This window comes from Theropithecus gelada, chromosome 3 (genome assembly GCF_003255815.1).
Source record: "Theropithecus gelada isolate Dixy chromosome 3, Tgel_1.0, whole genome shotgun sequence".
Taxonomy (NCBI): Eukaryota; Metazoa; Chordata; class Mammalia; order Primates; family Cercopithecidae; genus Theropithecus; species Theropithecus gelada.
Window position 1 is genome coordinate 44,719,918 of NC_037670.1, and position 17,000 is coordinate 44,736,917.

At 37.1% G+C, this 17,000-nt stretch overlaps 1 protein-coding gene across 1 annotated transcript in view; it reads left to right on the forward strand.

Annotated features, from left to right (window-relative positions):
* Positions 1 to 17,000, forward strand: part of TMPRSS15 (transmembrane serine protease 15) — a 131,688-nt gene that overhangs the window by 3,187 nt on the left and 111,501 nt on the right. Inside the window, exons 2-3 of the mRNA XM_025380284.1 lie at positions 2,329 to 2,459; positions 2,722 to 2,789. Coding sequence (XP_025236069.1) covers positions 2,329 to 2,459; positions 2,722 to 2,789 — 199 coding nt within the window. The remainder of the gene's footprint in view (positions 1 to 2,328; positions 2,460 to 2,721; positions 2,790 to 17,000) is intronic.

The following is a 17,000-nucleotide window of genomic DNA, read 5'->3' on the forward strand; positions in this document are numbered from 1 at the left end:
GAGTTAATTTTTGTATATGGTGAAAGGTAGGGGTCCAGTTTGATTCTTCTGCATATAGCCAGCCAGATATACCAGCACTGTTTATTAACTATTTCCTCATTGTTTATTTTTGTCAACTTTGTCAAAGATTAGATGGCTGTAGGTGTGTAGCTTCACTTTACTGTGGGTTCTCTATTCTGCTCTATTGGACTATGTGTCTGTATTTGTACCACTACCATGCTGTTTTAGTTACTATAGCCTTATCGTATAGCATGAAGTTGTGTAATGTGATGCGGACTATGTGTCTGTATTTGTACCACTGCCATGCTGTTTTAGTTACTATAGCCTTATCGTATAGCATGAAGTTGTGTAATGTGATGCCTCTGACTTTGTGTTTTTTGCCTAGGATTGCTTTGACTATTCTGGCTCTTTCATAGTTCCATATGAATTTTAGAATCATTTGTTATGATTCTACGAAAAATGAGTTTGATAGTTTAATAGGAATAGCATTGAATCTGTAGGTTGCTTTGGGCAGTATGGCCATTTTAACAACATTGATTCTTCCAGTCCATTGGCATGGAAGTATTTCCATTTGTTTGTGTTATCTGATTTTTATAGCAGTGTTTCGTAGTTCTCCTTGCAGGTCTCTTTTACACCCTTGGTGAGAGATATTCGTAAGTATTTTATCTTTTGTATGACTATTGAAAATGGGATTAAATTCTTGATTTGGTTCTCAGCTTGAATGTAATTGGTGTTTAGAAATACAACTGACATTGTACATTTATTCTGTATCCTGACGCTTTGCTGAAGTCATTTATCAGTTTCAGGAGACTTTTTCCAGATGTCTTTAGGGCTTTCAAAGCACATACTACTTTTAACATTTTTTATACTTTTTTTAACATCACTTTAGACTTTTAAAAGTTGAAAAAATTGCACAGAATTTTCATATAACCCAGCTGCCTTGGATGTTAATATTTTGTTTATCCACAGTACAATTACCACAGTCAAGAAATTAACATTTCTACAATATTGTTAACTGAACCACATACTTTATTCAAATTTCACCAGTTTTTCCACTAATACCCTTTACCAGGTTAAGATCCAGTGCAGATTCCTATGTAAGATTTAGTTATTACGCTTCCTTAGTCTCCTTTAATCGGTTATAGTTCCTCGGTCCTTCCTTGTATTCTGCATTTAAACATGCAAACTTCAATCTAATTTAGAGTCTTTAAAATACAAATGAAATAGTATAAATAATATGTTACATCAATTATGCAGTTAACGTTATTTAGACTATATGCACACATACTGCTTGAATTACTATTTCTAATTATCCTCTTAATGGGATAGTTTGGTGTGAATGCATTATATAGAGATCTTGGGTTGTGGAGTCAATCATTTCGATGACCAAATTCCAGATCTGTTGCTTCAGACATTTACTACCTTGAGAAATTTTCTTAATCATTCTAAACACCAATTACCCTATCCCAGAAAAGAAGAAATAATGTCTTGTCACACCAAATTATTGTGAGAATTACATGTCATTATTATTATATTTACTAATGAGTTCATCACTGTGTGAGTTTCAGTTGAAGCAATTCATTTTAAACATAAATCAGTGTCCATGAAAATATGCTGATAAAGGAATTATGCAGGACTTAATGACACATTTTATTATCCATGCTTATATTTAATTTGTTAACCTTCTTTTTTACATTTTTTTTCCTAGTGAGGTTATCTATTTTCTACACATTCTAAATAACGTCTTCAACAAGGACAGTCACCAGCTAATGGCACAAGGTCATGCAAGACATTTTTATAATTATTAGAATGAAAGAAGTAGCTTCAAAGTCATGTTTCAAAGTAACCAAAACACTGAAATCTTCACAGCAATTCATATGTCAAAACCCAGTGGTGTCCCTGGATGCTAGGTGTTCAAGAAGTATCTGAAAGCAACTACAAAACTTTTAATGGTTCACTTCTCACCATGTTTCCCTGAGTCACTTCCCATAATTGGTGGGAGTTCATCAGTCCGTGTATCTTCCAACAGGAATCTCCATAACAATAATAATGAAAACTTGGAAGCTTGGAGTGTGGGTTAGACTTCAAAGAAAAGAACAAAAATATTGAAAGAATGGAAAAAACTTTAGTTTCCAATCTTTTAAAACAATCAGACGGCTGGGGACAGAAAGCAGCTGATTTTGAAACATGAGACTACAAAGAAAAAGCAAGAACTACAGAGCTAACACATCAAGCAAGAGCTTTACTTCTGTGTCTTAACAGAATGTGCATATTTTTCCTACTCATAATCCAAAATCTTGGTGTTTTTTTCCTTATTAATTTATCTAGGTGCAGCACTTGGACAAAGTCATGAAGTCAGAGGGACATTTAAAATAACATCCGGAGTTACATATAATCCTAACTTGCAAGACAAACTCTCAGTGGATTTCAAAGTTCTTGCTTTTGACCTTCAGCAAATGGTAGGAGACTGTCTCTCTTCATCTGGTTTAAAATTTTATAACATAGTTTAACTAACTACTTGCCAAAAACACCATTTTCTCACTGCGAAACAACTAGAGAATAAATGTAATATACCCAAAATACTTAAATGTCTGAGCCCCGTTACTATGGAGAAAATTCCCCCAATCTAAGCAGAACATAAAGATTGCTTTGCATAAATTTTTCAACAAAAGTTAAAATCTTAAATTTAGTATACTCATTCAACCTTTTACATTTTTCTAGATAGATGAGATCTTTCTATCAAGCAATCTGAAGAATGAATATAAGAACTCAAGAGTTTTACAATTTGAGTGAGTACAGCTCAAAAATTTTCTACTGACAGAAAATTAGGGATATTTTTCTAATATTTGTAAAATAGCATCACTATACATAGGAAAAGAGGAATATTTAAATTTTTCAACATTTTTTGAGGATGAAGCAAAGTGGCACAGCATAAACTTTCATTTTAGTAGCAAATAATAATAACTTTTGAAAATTGATCCTATGTTAATATGTTTCTCCTGACAGTAACATCTTGCAGAGACACATGGAGAGGGCTGAGGTTAAATGTATGCAGATGCAGATACAGTGTTTGATTTGCTACAAACATTTGGAAAAAGCTTGCTCGTCATTTAATAAAATACTATTGTATCACGCTGCTTCATTTATACTATAAATACAAAGAGAGAAGATACTTGTTCACTGTTGTACCCAGAGGGTGTAACATTGCTTAAAGTAAAGTAGGTGCTCAATAAACTAATGAATCTTACATTAATAATGTAATGATGTAATTCCACACTATGAATGTTTGAATCTGTAATATATGGAAATTTTTGTAAGAACTATTTTCTTATTTCTATTGTAAGATCTATTTTCTCAACAATTACCTTTTGTATTTCTCACAAAGAAAATTGATCTGTGTGGTGTTGTTGCTATTGTATCATGAAGGAGAGTTTGACAATCTTGCCAACATCTCTCTGAACCTAAAGTTTTCTAAGCTACAAACTACCAGTGGGCTTCTGGAGTAGAGATACAAGCCAACAGGAGAGTTAAAAAAAATTATAAAAGAAAGAAAAATGTAAATTTATAAAATCAAGTTAAAAATGAAAAAGACAAAGGGAGAGAATTCCAAGAAAAAAAAAAAGTTAAAGACTGATCAAGAACAGGGGTATCTGAAGAAGGGAAGGGAGCAAAGTCTTCACAATAATTCACATTTAAAAAGCACAGAAAGAAAGACAATATTACAGAACCTTGGGGAAAACGCAGATCCTATGACAAGCTGGCAAAAAGGAAACTGGTTGAGTCTCTATTTCAGGCCAAGCCTTTGGTGACTTAAGTAATTTTTTTTTTTCTTTGAGACGGAGTCTCGCTCTGCCCCCCAGGCTGGAGTGCAGTGTCGCGATCTCGGCTCACTGCAAGCTCCGCCTCCCGGGTTCCCACCATTCTCCTGCTTCAGCCTCCCGAGTAGCTGGGACCACAGGCGCCGCCACCACGCCCGGCTAGTTTTTTTTAGTACAGACGGGGTTTCACCGTGTTAGCCAGGATGGTCTCGATCTCCTGACCTCGTGATCCACCCGCCTTGGCCTCCCAAAGCGCTGGAATTACAGGTGTGAGCCGCAGCGCCCGGCCGTAAAATGTATTTTCTTGTTCATTCCTCACCAAATGAGTGTGAGGAAGAAGCAATTATTCCGACTTAAATAAATATGACACCGAGGCTTGGAAAAAAACTAACTTGCCTTAAGTCACACAGCTAGTAGGTGCTGGGGAATGTATTTGAATGGGGTTTTGTTGTACTGATTCAGCACATGCTCTCCTTCCAAATGAGAATGTTGGAGTAGCAGAACCCAAAGAATGTAACAACTTCTAGGGAGACGGGGTTTGCTTTTCACCATAGATGGGTGGACTCAAGGTGCAATGGAACAGGAAACTTCTCTTTTTCTACAGAAATAGGAAGGATGACAGTAAACCTGGAACAGGAAGGAGAACAAACGATGAAAGCCAAGATGAGCATGGAGAAGCATGACTTATGCCAGTCAAACATCTAAGTAAACTAGACTGATGGCAATAGTCCTTAGTAACAGCTGGCCATCTTCCATACTCCTTTACCATGAAAGTCAATAAGTCTTAATTTTTAGGCAGCTGGTGCACTGCAATTGAAGGTAGCTGAAAGCTGTAAGCCCACAATTTGAAATGAAAGCACAGTAGAGAATCTCCATAGCAGACGACAACAACCTCCCTATAGCTTTTCAAGACACTGCTGCCTATAAAAGCTGAATATTAATTAATTTTACTTTTATTCATGTATTATTTATTATATGCCAGGCCCTTAAAAGTACATATTTTTTGTGCTTTTATGCAGCTGACAGTCTAATAGAAATTATTACAATTTTCTTGTCTACATTGTCCATTGATATTTAAGGTTTATGTCTTCAATTAGATAAATCATAAGGCATCATAACAACACTAAAAAAATTCAGATATTTTACATTTTGCTCCCTAAAAATTACATTATTTTTGAAAAGGTTAAGATACTTTAGCGCTATTTTTATAAAGAAAAATGGCAAAGGCCGGGCACGGTGGCTCACGCCTGTAATCCCAGCATTTTGGGAGGCCGAGACGGGCGGATCACGAGGTCAGGAGATCGAGACCATCCTGGCTAACATGGTGAAACCCCGTCTCTACTAAAAAATACAAAAAACTAGCCGGGCGAGGTGGCGGCGCCTGTAGTCCCAGCTACTCGGGAGGCTGAGGCAGGAGAATGGCGGGAACCCGGGAGGCGGAGCTTGCAGTAAGCGGAGATCCGGCCGCTGCACTCCAGCCTGGGCGACAGAGCGAGACTCCGTCTCAAAAAAAAAAAGAAAAATGGCAAGTATATATGGACTGATGGTGTTCCTGGTATGGCAATTCACTTAGCAAACTACATTCTCAGTACTAATCAGAATATCACCACAAACTTGTCAATTTGTTCTTCTGTGTACCATTACTACCATGTACTAGTGTATGTCACCTAATGCATTCCTCACTAGGGGTTTGTGGAGTTTCAGATTGTCAGCCTGTCATGAATTATTAATGTATGGTTCAGAGAGGCTAGGTTATTTTTCCAATGTCATGCTGCCATTTACTTTCTGTCTAAAACATTCATGCTATCCTCTACTACTAATTTTTATATTTAAAAAGCACTCAAGACAGAGAGTGAAGCAGTGAAAGTTAAGATTAAAGAGTCACATATTCAGGAACTGTTCAAGCAGTATTTGGTGTATGTTTCTCAGTGACCACTGTCCCTCCGGGTGCCTTATTGTGTTCATTTGCCAAATTGCCGTAGACCTTTGTCCACGCAAGCCCTATGCTTGCACCTTTAGTTTTCCTTGTTCTCCACTCTGATTTTTAACCTTGGGTAGGTTAAAGTGCTCGCTAACTTTATGGGAAAATTGATGGGAGAATCTATACTCAGACTAGGGTTAACAGTACCTAAGTTTACGATCTTTTTATTCTCTTATTTTTTTTCCTTTTTAATGGTGATGCATGTGTTATTCTTCTATGAATTAACAATGCTAGTTGAAAAATACTAGCGTGTAGAAAAATACTCAGAAAATCGACTGGAATGAGTTAAACGAATGGAGAAATAACCTTTATAAGAAGTCGTCACTGGATTTAAAGGTGTACTGGTCTATCCAGAAGTCTATAAGGGACTTATCTATCATTTAGATTGTAATCCCTGTTAGAATTTAGTAGCCATGTGTTATTTTTTCCATAATGACCTTGTTGTTTAGCAAAAACTGGAGGCAAGTTGGAAATGAGGTAGAGAGTCTACAGTATCTCTGTACAGTTTATACGGTTCATAGATGCATCAAAAATATCATAAGTAAGTGTTTGTGTGTGTGTGTGAGAGAGAGAGAGAGACAGAGAGAGCGAGAAAGAGAGACAGAGGGGGAGAGAGAGAGAGAGAGAGAGAGAGAGAGAGGGGGGGGGAGAGAGAGAGAGAGAGAGAGAGAGAGAGAGAGAATGCTATACATGAAGGTTTAAACACCTGTTTGGTTAGAATGAAAATGATCATTATTTACTTTTTCTTTACCTCCTCCAGAAAAATGACACATTGTTGTGGTTTGTTTCATTGGAGACTTTTAAAATCAGTCCTTCAAATGTGATGTGATAGAAACTAAGTTACCTTGTACTTTCTGTAATCTTCAGAAAGCAGAATTTTCCTTATCTTCCAAAAATAATCTTTATTCAGGGTTAATATCCCTAAAATTCTATGAGAGATATAGCATCCTTTGAAATACAACATGAATTGCTAAGTTAAAATCCTCTTATAGTGGAATAAAGATAAAGACAAAAAATATAAAATATTGCTCTGTGCTTTGCACAAGGGGAGAGTAGAATCACTAAAAAGAGTACTTTAAAAAATAGGCAAAACATATATTAAAGAGATACTGGAAAACTGAAGCCAATATTTTTATCCTGTCAACACAGAGTTAAATAAATATTCGGGTAGTCATCCATTCATTTGCTTGCTTATTTATTTAACACACATGTAGGGCTTACTTACAAACAGACATTTAGCTAGGTTCTGAGAATACAGATATTAAGAGTAAGGCTTTTATTAAAGAGCTCACTCAACCACCATCATTAAGACATTCTAATTTGTATTGGTATATTTGGAACTGGTTTTCTCTCTCTGTGTTTTGATAGGCTATTTGGTTTTTAATTGCCTACTTACAAAGGGCACCTCTGGGTTAAGTGACTAATATAGAACAGTCATTAATAATAAATTAGGCATGAGTAACCTGTGATGATGAAGGTATCAAATCTCTGCTATGAGGAATTTAAAATATTGTTGGGGAAATACGACAGAGTCAAGAGATTTTTACTAACGTTATTAGGCATTACATGACAGGTTGTATATACAGTTTGTGTGATAGTGCAAGAAAAATTTTTTTCTTTTCTGATATAGTCCAGCCTTTGCTTGACTGCTTTGGGCTGGAATGCTCACAGACTAAAGGAAATTCATTCTAGTCCAACAAAAGAAAGAGATTCCTACTACTTAAATTTAATTTTCTCATTTACTGTAACTAACAAAAATTAGTCATGTTTTTTCAATATTGCTGTGGACATCCTACAAACAGCCTATTGAATAATCATGATTATTACTATATTTTGTTTATTGCTTTATAACTGTAGGTAGTAGAACATGCTTTGTTATTGTCACAAAGTTGTTTCTTTCTTTTATTTTCACCCGTTGATCCTGCTTGTAGTTACTAGATTTTTAGAGAATAAATGTCTCTCCATCTTCATATCTCAGTCTTTTAAATACCTAAAGACCTTTTCTAGTTCTATCATCCTAAATGCAGGTGTACTGCACAGCTCTGTCATCAAAACACACTCTGGCCTTCTGTTTCTCCTCCCCTACTCGACACAGCCTTCTGCTTCAGTCCTGCCACATCATCTGTACATCCTCAAAACTATCCTGTTTCTCTCTTTTATCTATGTTTTCATTACTGGCTGGTAAGGCTCTGTGTCCCCACTCAAATCTCATCTCAAGTTGTAACCCCCTTGTGTTGAGGGAGGAAGGACCTGGTGGGAGGTGATTGGAATGGGGGCAGTTTCTCCCATGCTGTTCTCATGATAGTGGATGAGTTCTCATGAGATCTGATGGTTTTATAAGTGGCAGTTTCCCCCACTCTCTCTCTTTCCTGCCACCTTGTGAAGAAAGTACTTGCTGCTTCTCCACCTTCTGCCATGATTTTAAGTTTTCTGAAGCCTCCCCAGTCATGCAGAACTGGGAGTCAATTAAATTTCTTTCCTTTATAAATTACCCAGTTTTGAGTAGTATCTTTATAGCAGTGTGAAAAAAGGCTAACTGGTACCAGGAATGGGGCACTGCTATAAAGATAACCGAAAATGTGGAAGTGACATTGGAACTGGGTAACAGGCAGAGGTTGGAATAGTTTGGAGAACTCAGAAGAAGACAGGAAGGAGTCTTCCCAGAGATATGTTAAATGAATTTGACCAAACTGCTAAGAGTGATATGGATGATGAAGTCCAGGTTGAGGTGATCTCAGATGGAGATCAGGAATTTATTGGGAAATGGACCAAAAGCTGTTCTTACTATCCTTCAACAAACAGATTGGCAGCATTTTGCCCCTGCTTTAGATATCTGTGGAATTTTGAACCTGAGAGAGATGATTTAGGGTATCTGGCAGGAGAAATTTCTAAACAACAAAGCTTTCAAGAGGTGACAGAGTATAAAAGTTTGGAAAATTTGCAGGCTAACTATGTGACAGAAAGAAAAACCCATTTCCTGGGGAGAAATTGAAGCCAGCTGCATAAATTTTCATAAGTAATGTGGAGTCAAATGTTATTCACCAAGACAATGGGGAACATGTCTCCATGGCATGTCAGAGTTCTTCATAGCAGGACCTCCCATCACAGGCCTGGAGGCCTAGGAGGAAAAAATGGTTTGTGGGTCGGGCCCAGGACCCCACTACTGTGTACAGACTTGGGGCTTGGTGCACTGCGTCCCAGCCACTCCAGCTCCAGCCATGGCTAAAAGGGGCCAATGTACAGCACAGACCATTGCTTAAGAGGGTGCAAGCTCCACACCTTTGTGACTTCCACGTGGGCCAGCAAGTACACAGCAGTCAAGAATTGAAGTTTGGGAACCCCCACCTAGGTTTCAGAGGATGTATGGAAACATCTGGATATCTAGGCAGAAGTCTGCTGCAGGGGCAGAACCCTCCTGGAGAACTTCTGCTAGAGCAGTGCAGAAGGAAAATGTGTGACTAGAGCCCCCACACAGAGTCCCCACTGGGCTGACTCTGGAGAAGACAACCACCATCGTCCAGACCACAGAATGGTAGATCTACTGACAGCTGCACTGTGTGCTTGGAAAAACTGAAGACACTCAGTGCCAGCTGTGAAAGCAGCCTGTGGGAGTTGGGGAGCTGTATGCTTCAAAGCCCCTGGGGTGGAGCTGCCCAAGACCATTGGAGCCCAACCCTTGCATTAGCATGCCCTGGATGTGAGACATGGAATCAAAGGAGATTATTTTGGAGCTTTAAGATTTAATGACTGCCCTGCTGGATTTCGGATTTGAATGGGGCCTGTAGCCCCTTTGTTGTGTCCAATTTTTTTTCCATTTGGAATGGTAGCATTTATCCAGTGCTTGTAACACCTTTGTATCTTGGAAGTAACCAATTTGTTTTTGATTTTACATACTCATAGGCAAAAGGGCCGTGTCTTGTCTCAGATGAGACTTTGGGCATTGGACTTTTTAGTTAATGCTGAAATGAGTTAAAACTTTGAGGGACTGTTGGGAAGGCATGATTGTGTTCTGAAATGTGAGGAGATGAGATTTGGGAGGGGCCTGAAGCAGAATGATATGGTTTGGCTCTGTGTCCCCACTCAAATCTCATCTCCAATTGTAATCCCCACATGTTGAGAGAGGGACCTGGTGTGAGGTGATTGGATCATGAAGTCAGTTTCCCACATGCTGTTCTCATGACAGTGAGTGTGTTCTTGTGAGATCTGATGGTTTCATAAGGACTTCTTCCCCCTTCACACTCTCTTCTCTTCTACCATGTGAAGAAGATCCTTGCTTCCCCTTAGCCTTCTACCCTGATTGTAAGTTTCTGAGGCCTCCCCAGCCATGTGGAACTGTAAGTCAATTAAACCTCTTTCTTTTACAAACTACCCAGTTTCAGGTATTTCTTTATAGCAGTGTGCAAATTGATTAATACACTGGCACTCTCATTTTTCTCCTTATTTTTGCCTCCATTCTTATGTTCCATCCTTACAACCCATTAAGAACTAGTCCATGTCACCTTTCCAGGGACACTTACCTGAACACTCTAGTCCAGGTTGGGTGCTTCTTCCCTCTGCTCATTTAGCACCATGTATGTACATTTAAAGTACAATTCTCACACTATCACATAATTGCTGATTTGTCTATCTCCTTACTAGACTAGGAGCTCTCTTAGGGCGGAGAATTTGTCTTTGATACCTGTATTTTCAGAACCTAACTAATGCCCACCACAGCATATGTATTATATAAAGTCCTAGCAAATGAATGAAAAATTATTTAACAGCTGTTATTAACATAATCAATATTATGTTAGAGGTTAGCATCTTTTCATTTAATCTTCATCCTATGAATATTATGTTAGAGATTAGCATCTTTTCATTTAATCGTCATCCTATGGCTATAAAAATAATTATACAGTTATCATGGCTTTAACTCTTTATTACAAGAAATAAACTAACTTGAGAATTCTTAAATAGTTCTCCAAAAGCACAGGCATGTTACTGTGTGAAAGAATCCCTTGACTTGAAAGGGTGGGTCATGGAAATTTTGTGAAAAATGTGGGACAGTGTCTGAAAAGCATAGATAGGGACTACTTGAGTGGAGAAGTCAAGGAAAGCCATTTCAGATAATAATGTAGCATGTTGAGGATATCATAGAGTTGGCATTGATGGCCACTAATAAGATGCTGAGACATCATGAATGTGCTAAATATAAACCTATGAGTGTGACAATGAACTCGTGCCATAGGGGACTGGCAGGACATTGGAGAAACACAGTGAGCCTGACTTTATAGAAAGGTTAGTCTCACATCTCAGATAAGGTACAATTGAATTGAAGATCCTAAGGACAAAATAATTGGCATATGATCATCACAAAAGTTCTGACATCAGGAACAGAATCCTTAGTTTTAGTGACCAAAAAGAAGAAGGAAAGTCAAATCAAAGGTAAAAGAGATTATGCTAGAAAAACAATGGCAGAAGGTCAAATGAAGGTTATTTAATGGTGAGAAGAAACCTCAGGGCCTTCCCATCTCCTGTTGGAACAAAACTTGGTGAATATAGACTTTTATATATAGTCCTGGTAGGCTATGAAAATCTCAGGATTTTTCTTTGATATTTAGGAAATAATCTTTTATTTCTCTAGATAGAAAAGTCACTATATTTAAAAGTGTAAATTACTTGAGTTTAGGAATTGTTTCTTTCCCCTCCTTTAAAGCTACCAAGGGGGCCAGTACCGTGCCCAAACCTTGATAAATATTTTATAATGAGTCTCAAATAATGTACTTCATCAGTGAAGTCGTTTCTGTGAAACTGTTTCATAGAAATAGTTTCCCCTGGCGGTAGCTGCGCTACTATTAAATCAGAAGTGAATTTTTAGTCTTATCAAATAAAGACACATTGAAAGCTGTATCTTTTTATGCAAAAAAGTTTAATCTCCCTCCCTTCCTTCCTTCCATTTCTTCCTTCCGTCTTTCCTTTCTTCCTTCCTTCCTCCTTCCCTCCCTGCCTCCCTCCCCCCTCTCTCTTACTTTCTTTTTTTCTTTCTTTTTTTCTTTCTTTTTTTCTTTCTTTCTTTCTTTCTTTCTTTCTTTCTTTCTTTCTTTCTTTCTTTCTTTCTTTTCTTTCTTTGCTTATCTATCTATAACATTCTTTACTCCATTGCATATTTCTGACATGTTAATCCCAGTAGCTGCCCCTACGCCCATCTGCTGTCTTCATTCCTACCTACAGTACATAGTCCCTTCCCTCTGTTTCCAGAGTGGATAATCTCTTATAGCCTCTTTCATTGGTCCAATATCAGAACTAAAAGGAGAAACACAGACATGCAGGAAAGGTTAATTATTTTAACTTTTTGAAAATGCTAATAAAAATGTGTACTTGGTCTTTATCTGGTGAGTGTTACACTAAACAGGCAAGTTTTATTTTTGGTTGGTTCACTTTAAGCTATTTGTCTACTTGGAGGTGAATGAAACAAATTCCTCATTTCTGGTTTTGTGGAGGACTGAGTTTGCAGAGCTGCAGTAAAGCATCAATTCAGATTTATTTCCAAAAGGCTTTAACCTCCTTTAAGGAGAGGTATTCTAGGTGTCTGCCTTTCTTGAATTGGGCTCTGCCTAGTGAAATCCATACAGAAAGCACAGTGTCCATTGCAGAGTTTATCAGAATAGTTTTGCTAATTGAACCCTTTATGTTTACATGTCTACAACATGCTGTATAACTTCACTTACATTAGGTTGGGAAATTTTGATGAATATAGACTTTTATATACAGGCCTGGTGGGCTACCAAAATCCCAACTTTTTCTTTGATATTTAGTAAGTCGTCTTTTATTTCTCTAGGTGACAAAATCACCACATTTGAAACTGTAAATTATTTGAGCTTAGGGATTGTTTCTTTCCCCACCTTTATACCTACCTAGGAGGCCAGTACCGTGCCCAAACCTTGACAAATATTTTATAATGACTGTCAAACAATGTACTTCATCAGTGTAGAGATACTTCCCTCTGGTGGTAGCTGAGCTGCTATTAAATCAGAAGTGAGTTTTTGAAAAGTGCAATGCAAAGGAATTTCATGAAAATGTCTGTTAGATAAATTACATGTTGTTATTTTGGGAGACCTAGAAGAGGATAGAAAAAGGAATTGAGGAGCAGGAGAGAGAGTAATGATGAAACATTCAAGATTACTTGACCTTAAATAATCACCTACAAATAGATGTATTCCACTCATAGGAAAAAGTAGCAGACTCATTATTCACTTTATAAATTATTTTAATTTAAAAATCCAATTGATAAAATCAGAAAACAGAAATAACCTAGGTCTCACCTAACAACACCCACATCAACTGTATATATATAAATCTTTTAAAATACCTATTTACATTTTTGCTATAGATTTTAATTAAACTCATACCGTGTGTGTGTATATGATCAAATTCTAGCACTCAGAATACTAGAGTTAGTCATTGAGCTATTTTCTCTTACTTTCACAATATTTAATAGCAACCTCTGCCACTTACTAACTTGTATGATTGTGCTGTGTGTGTGTGTGTGTGTGTGTGTGTGTGTGTGTAGCTACTCTTTAGGGTAAGCAAATGGTTTGGTCTATTTGGGGAATACTTTCAATCATTCTGCTTTGTGGAAAGTGCTTTCACTCAGAACATTTAGCATTTGATTCTTCTAATAAATAGCTGTTTATCCTTTGTGGCAACATGCAGTTTCTTTTGCCCTTTGAGCACAGATAAGCCACAAAGTTAGGAAAGGAAAGACTTCTGTTTACTCAGCAACCCTAAAGGTTACCAGTATCATTAAGGAAAATATGAGATAAGTACTATTTTGCTCTATTACACTCAAGCTTTCTGTACAATAGTAGGATTTATCTGCCTTAGCGAAAGACTGTTATTTTACTAGTACTAGTACTTTGAAATGAAAACAGTCTTTTTTTTAACCTAAAGGAAGAATTCTCACTCATTACTAAACAACTAAACAGCTTCAACTTTCTTATGAGGTGAATCACAAATGATTATTATGACTTTTTAAATTTCTCCTCTATCTCTCTCAACATTTCCACTAAATAAGAAAATAAACTTTAAAGGCTACAACTTTATGTGGATATAGGATATGCAACTCCTATCCTTGCAAAGTATAAATTCTTAAATGTAATGCATAATTCACAACTAAGAGAACACACCTTTCAAAGAAAAATGTTTTATGCCTGAGGATGAACTAATCCAGTTACTTTCAACTCAGTGAAGCAAAATTCCAGATTTGTATTTTCTTTGCCCAAAATACCTTACCTCTTTTACTCCATAACTCACATAAAATGAAAGCGTTTCAGTTAAATTAAACCTGTGAAATTACATAGAAATAAAACAGATTTAATCAGAATTTAAGTTTTCTAGTCTGCAGCCAAAGATAAAATGAAGATAGGGGATTGGAGAGAGAGAGAATAATTAATATTGTTCACTCTCACTTCATTTTAACCAATTCAATCCTGTCCATTTGACTATCTTGGAAAGTGAGGTTGATTAGGAAGACATAATGTAAAAAAGAAAAAGGAGTAGGAGGAAAAGAAGAAGGAAGAAGAGGAGGAGGAAAAAAGGCAATACTCTATCTTTTCAAAGTATTTTAAGAATAGATATCTTTCCCTTCTCCCCAAAAATATCCCATCAGCTATTTTTTTCATCTATTTGTATATAAAGTTCTGCTAACTATGCAACAGAATAAAATACCTGGACATGCCTTTAGGGTAAATGTGCTGTAGCCTCTTTCCTGCTGACAAATAGTTCAGAATAGAGTGGATAAAAGTGTTGTTGAGTATCTGGGGATGGGAAATATATAAAAACACATTACAGAAACAGATTCTCTAGGTTTCTTTTCTATCTCTGACACTGATAAGCTGTATAACCCTAGGCAAAGTTACCTACATTACTCTAAGCGTCAGTGTCCTCATTGCTAGAATGAAAATATTGGCCAATATCAGGTTCAAAAATAGAGTAATTACCTTCTGTTCACATAAATATGGAATAGGGGCTGACAGTTGTATGCTTGTTAGAATTTTCAAATTTTCCATTAACAGAATGCATGACTAAAAGTGCCTTAAAAATAAGTGTTTATTGGCCAGGCATGGTGGCTCACGCCTGTAATCCCAGCACTTTGGGAGGCCAAGGCAGGCAGATCACAAGGTCAGGAGATCGAGACCATCCTGGCCAAAATGGTGAAACCCCATCTCTATTAAAAATACAAAAAAATTAGCTGGGCAAGGTGGTGGGCGCCTGTAGTCCCAGCTACTTGGGAGGCTGAGGCAGTAGAATGGTGGGAACCGGGGAGGCAGAGGTTGTAGTGAACCGAGATCGTGCCACTGCACTCCATCCTGGCCACAGAGGGACTCCGTCTCAAAAAGAAAAAAGTGTTTATCTGACATCACAAGAAATCTAGAGGTTTTAAAGGAGGTTAATTCAGTAGTACAATAACAATGACAATGACATAGTCAGGGCTTTGGGTACTTTCCTTCTTCTACTACACTATCTTTGGCTTATCAACCATGGCCTGACTCATGGTCTCAACGTAGATGTGGCAGTTTCAGCAAATTATGTAGACCTAATAATGTTCAACAATGAAGGGTAGTAATCTACTATGAGCTGTTCTTTCATTAAATATAAAAAAGTTTTCCAGAAGTTTCCGTAAGTCTTCCCTTCAGATTCTGTTGACCAGGGCCAGGTCATACACCCGTGAATAAAACCATGTTTGGTATAAAGAATGGTTAAAGAAGATGTCACCTTTCCTAAGAAAATGGAGGCTTATTCTCCAGTAAAATTAGGGGTTAGCCATCCAGGACATGTGTGGAAGAGTAGATGAAGGTAGTGTCTGTGACAAAATGTATCATTTACCAAGGACAACAGTGATTTCATGTATGGGTAAGTTTGGGAAACCCTGAACTGAACAGTTACTAGGGAACCTTCTCATTTACAAGATTTGGTTACTATATTTTAAGCAAATGATTAGAAAGTTATACCTTCTAACATTTTAAATAATTTATTTAATACATGTGAATTATAAAAATATTATATCTTGTTCATTTTAAAAATGAAAGACCAGCTACCTGGAAATGAATCACTGTGAAACTGAATAGTGCCATGGACACAAAGAAGGAATATGCTCCCCCTAGTGGAGATGCTGATCTACTGTGATCTTTCAGGAATATTCTGGTTCTATATCCAGTCAGGGAAGAAAAAATAACATTTATTGTAGGCTCTATTAGGATAGATAGATGGACAGATAAATAAAGAACTCTACTGGACTTGAGAAAATCCTTCATGAAGCTCATAAACTTACATATATCACAGAATACATAACTCCCATGATTCGAAACCAGTAAACATATCATGCAAAATTTAGTTTTCCCTAGTCTATCTCTTAAGGAACCAAGTATACACTGAGTGCCCAGAGTTTACTGAGGGGTATAGAATAAATATCAGAGCTATAGTTTGTATCCTAAGTGGTCATACTCTAAAATGACAGTATATGGCAAATAGAAATGTAAGCAGGAGTGCAAAAATCTCTCAAGAATCCCTATTCACCAAAACTTTATTCTTTTTTCTCTTTCTTTACACTGAAAAAAGTTACCTTTTAAAGTGCATAGTACAGAGCAGGGGATAAAATAAAGGGGGAAGATGATTAGGGCTATATGGCTGAACTCTAATGCTATGTTTGGAAATCATGTAGGCTAGACCATCCCAACTCATGGAACTGAGATTGAATTTCTTGTGAGTCCCTAATAGACCCAGATATCCTTGTTTTCTTTCTATCCCTTGAAATCAGGGCATAGTTTGATATTTTATAATAAGCAAAATAGAGAAGAAGAGGCAGATATAGATTAGTTGCCATAAGCTTGCTATCAGGCCTTTTAAAACTATGTAGAAAAATTTTCTTTGAAACCAGTGAAACTACTTTAGATTTCCCCCAACTTAGAAATTATCCATGAAAAACTACAAATCCATACCCTTCTTTTCTCCAAACAGTAAAATCAGAGTAAGTGCCAAGAGACCACGTGATTTTAACACAAGGGTTTCAGGAACATCCTGGCCTGGGGATGAGTGCTCGAACGTGGAACTCAGAAAACTCAGATTTCAATTTTTCATCTACTTTGGAGTTTCTCTTCCCAAAAAAACATTTAGTCTTTCAACCAGTTTTTCTTTCACTCATGAAATAAAGATAATATTTGAAG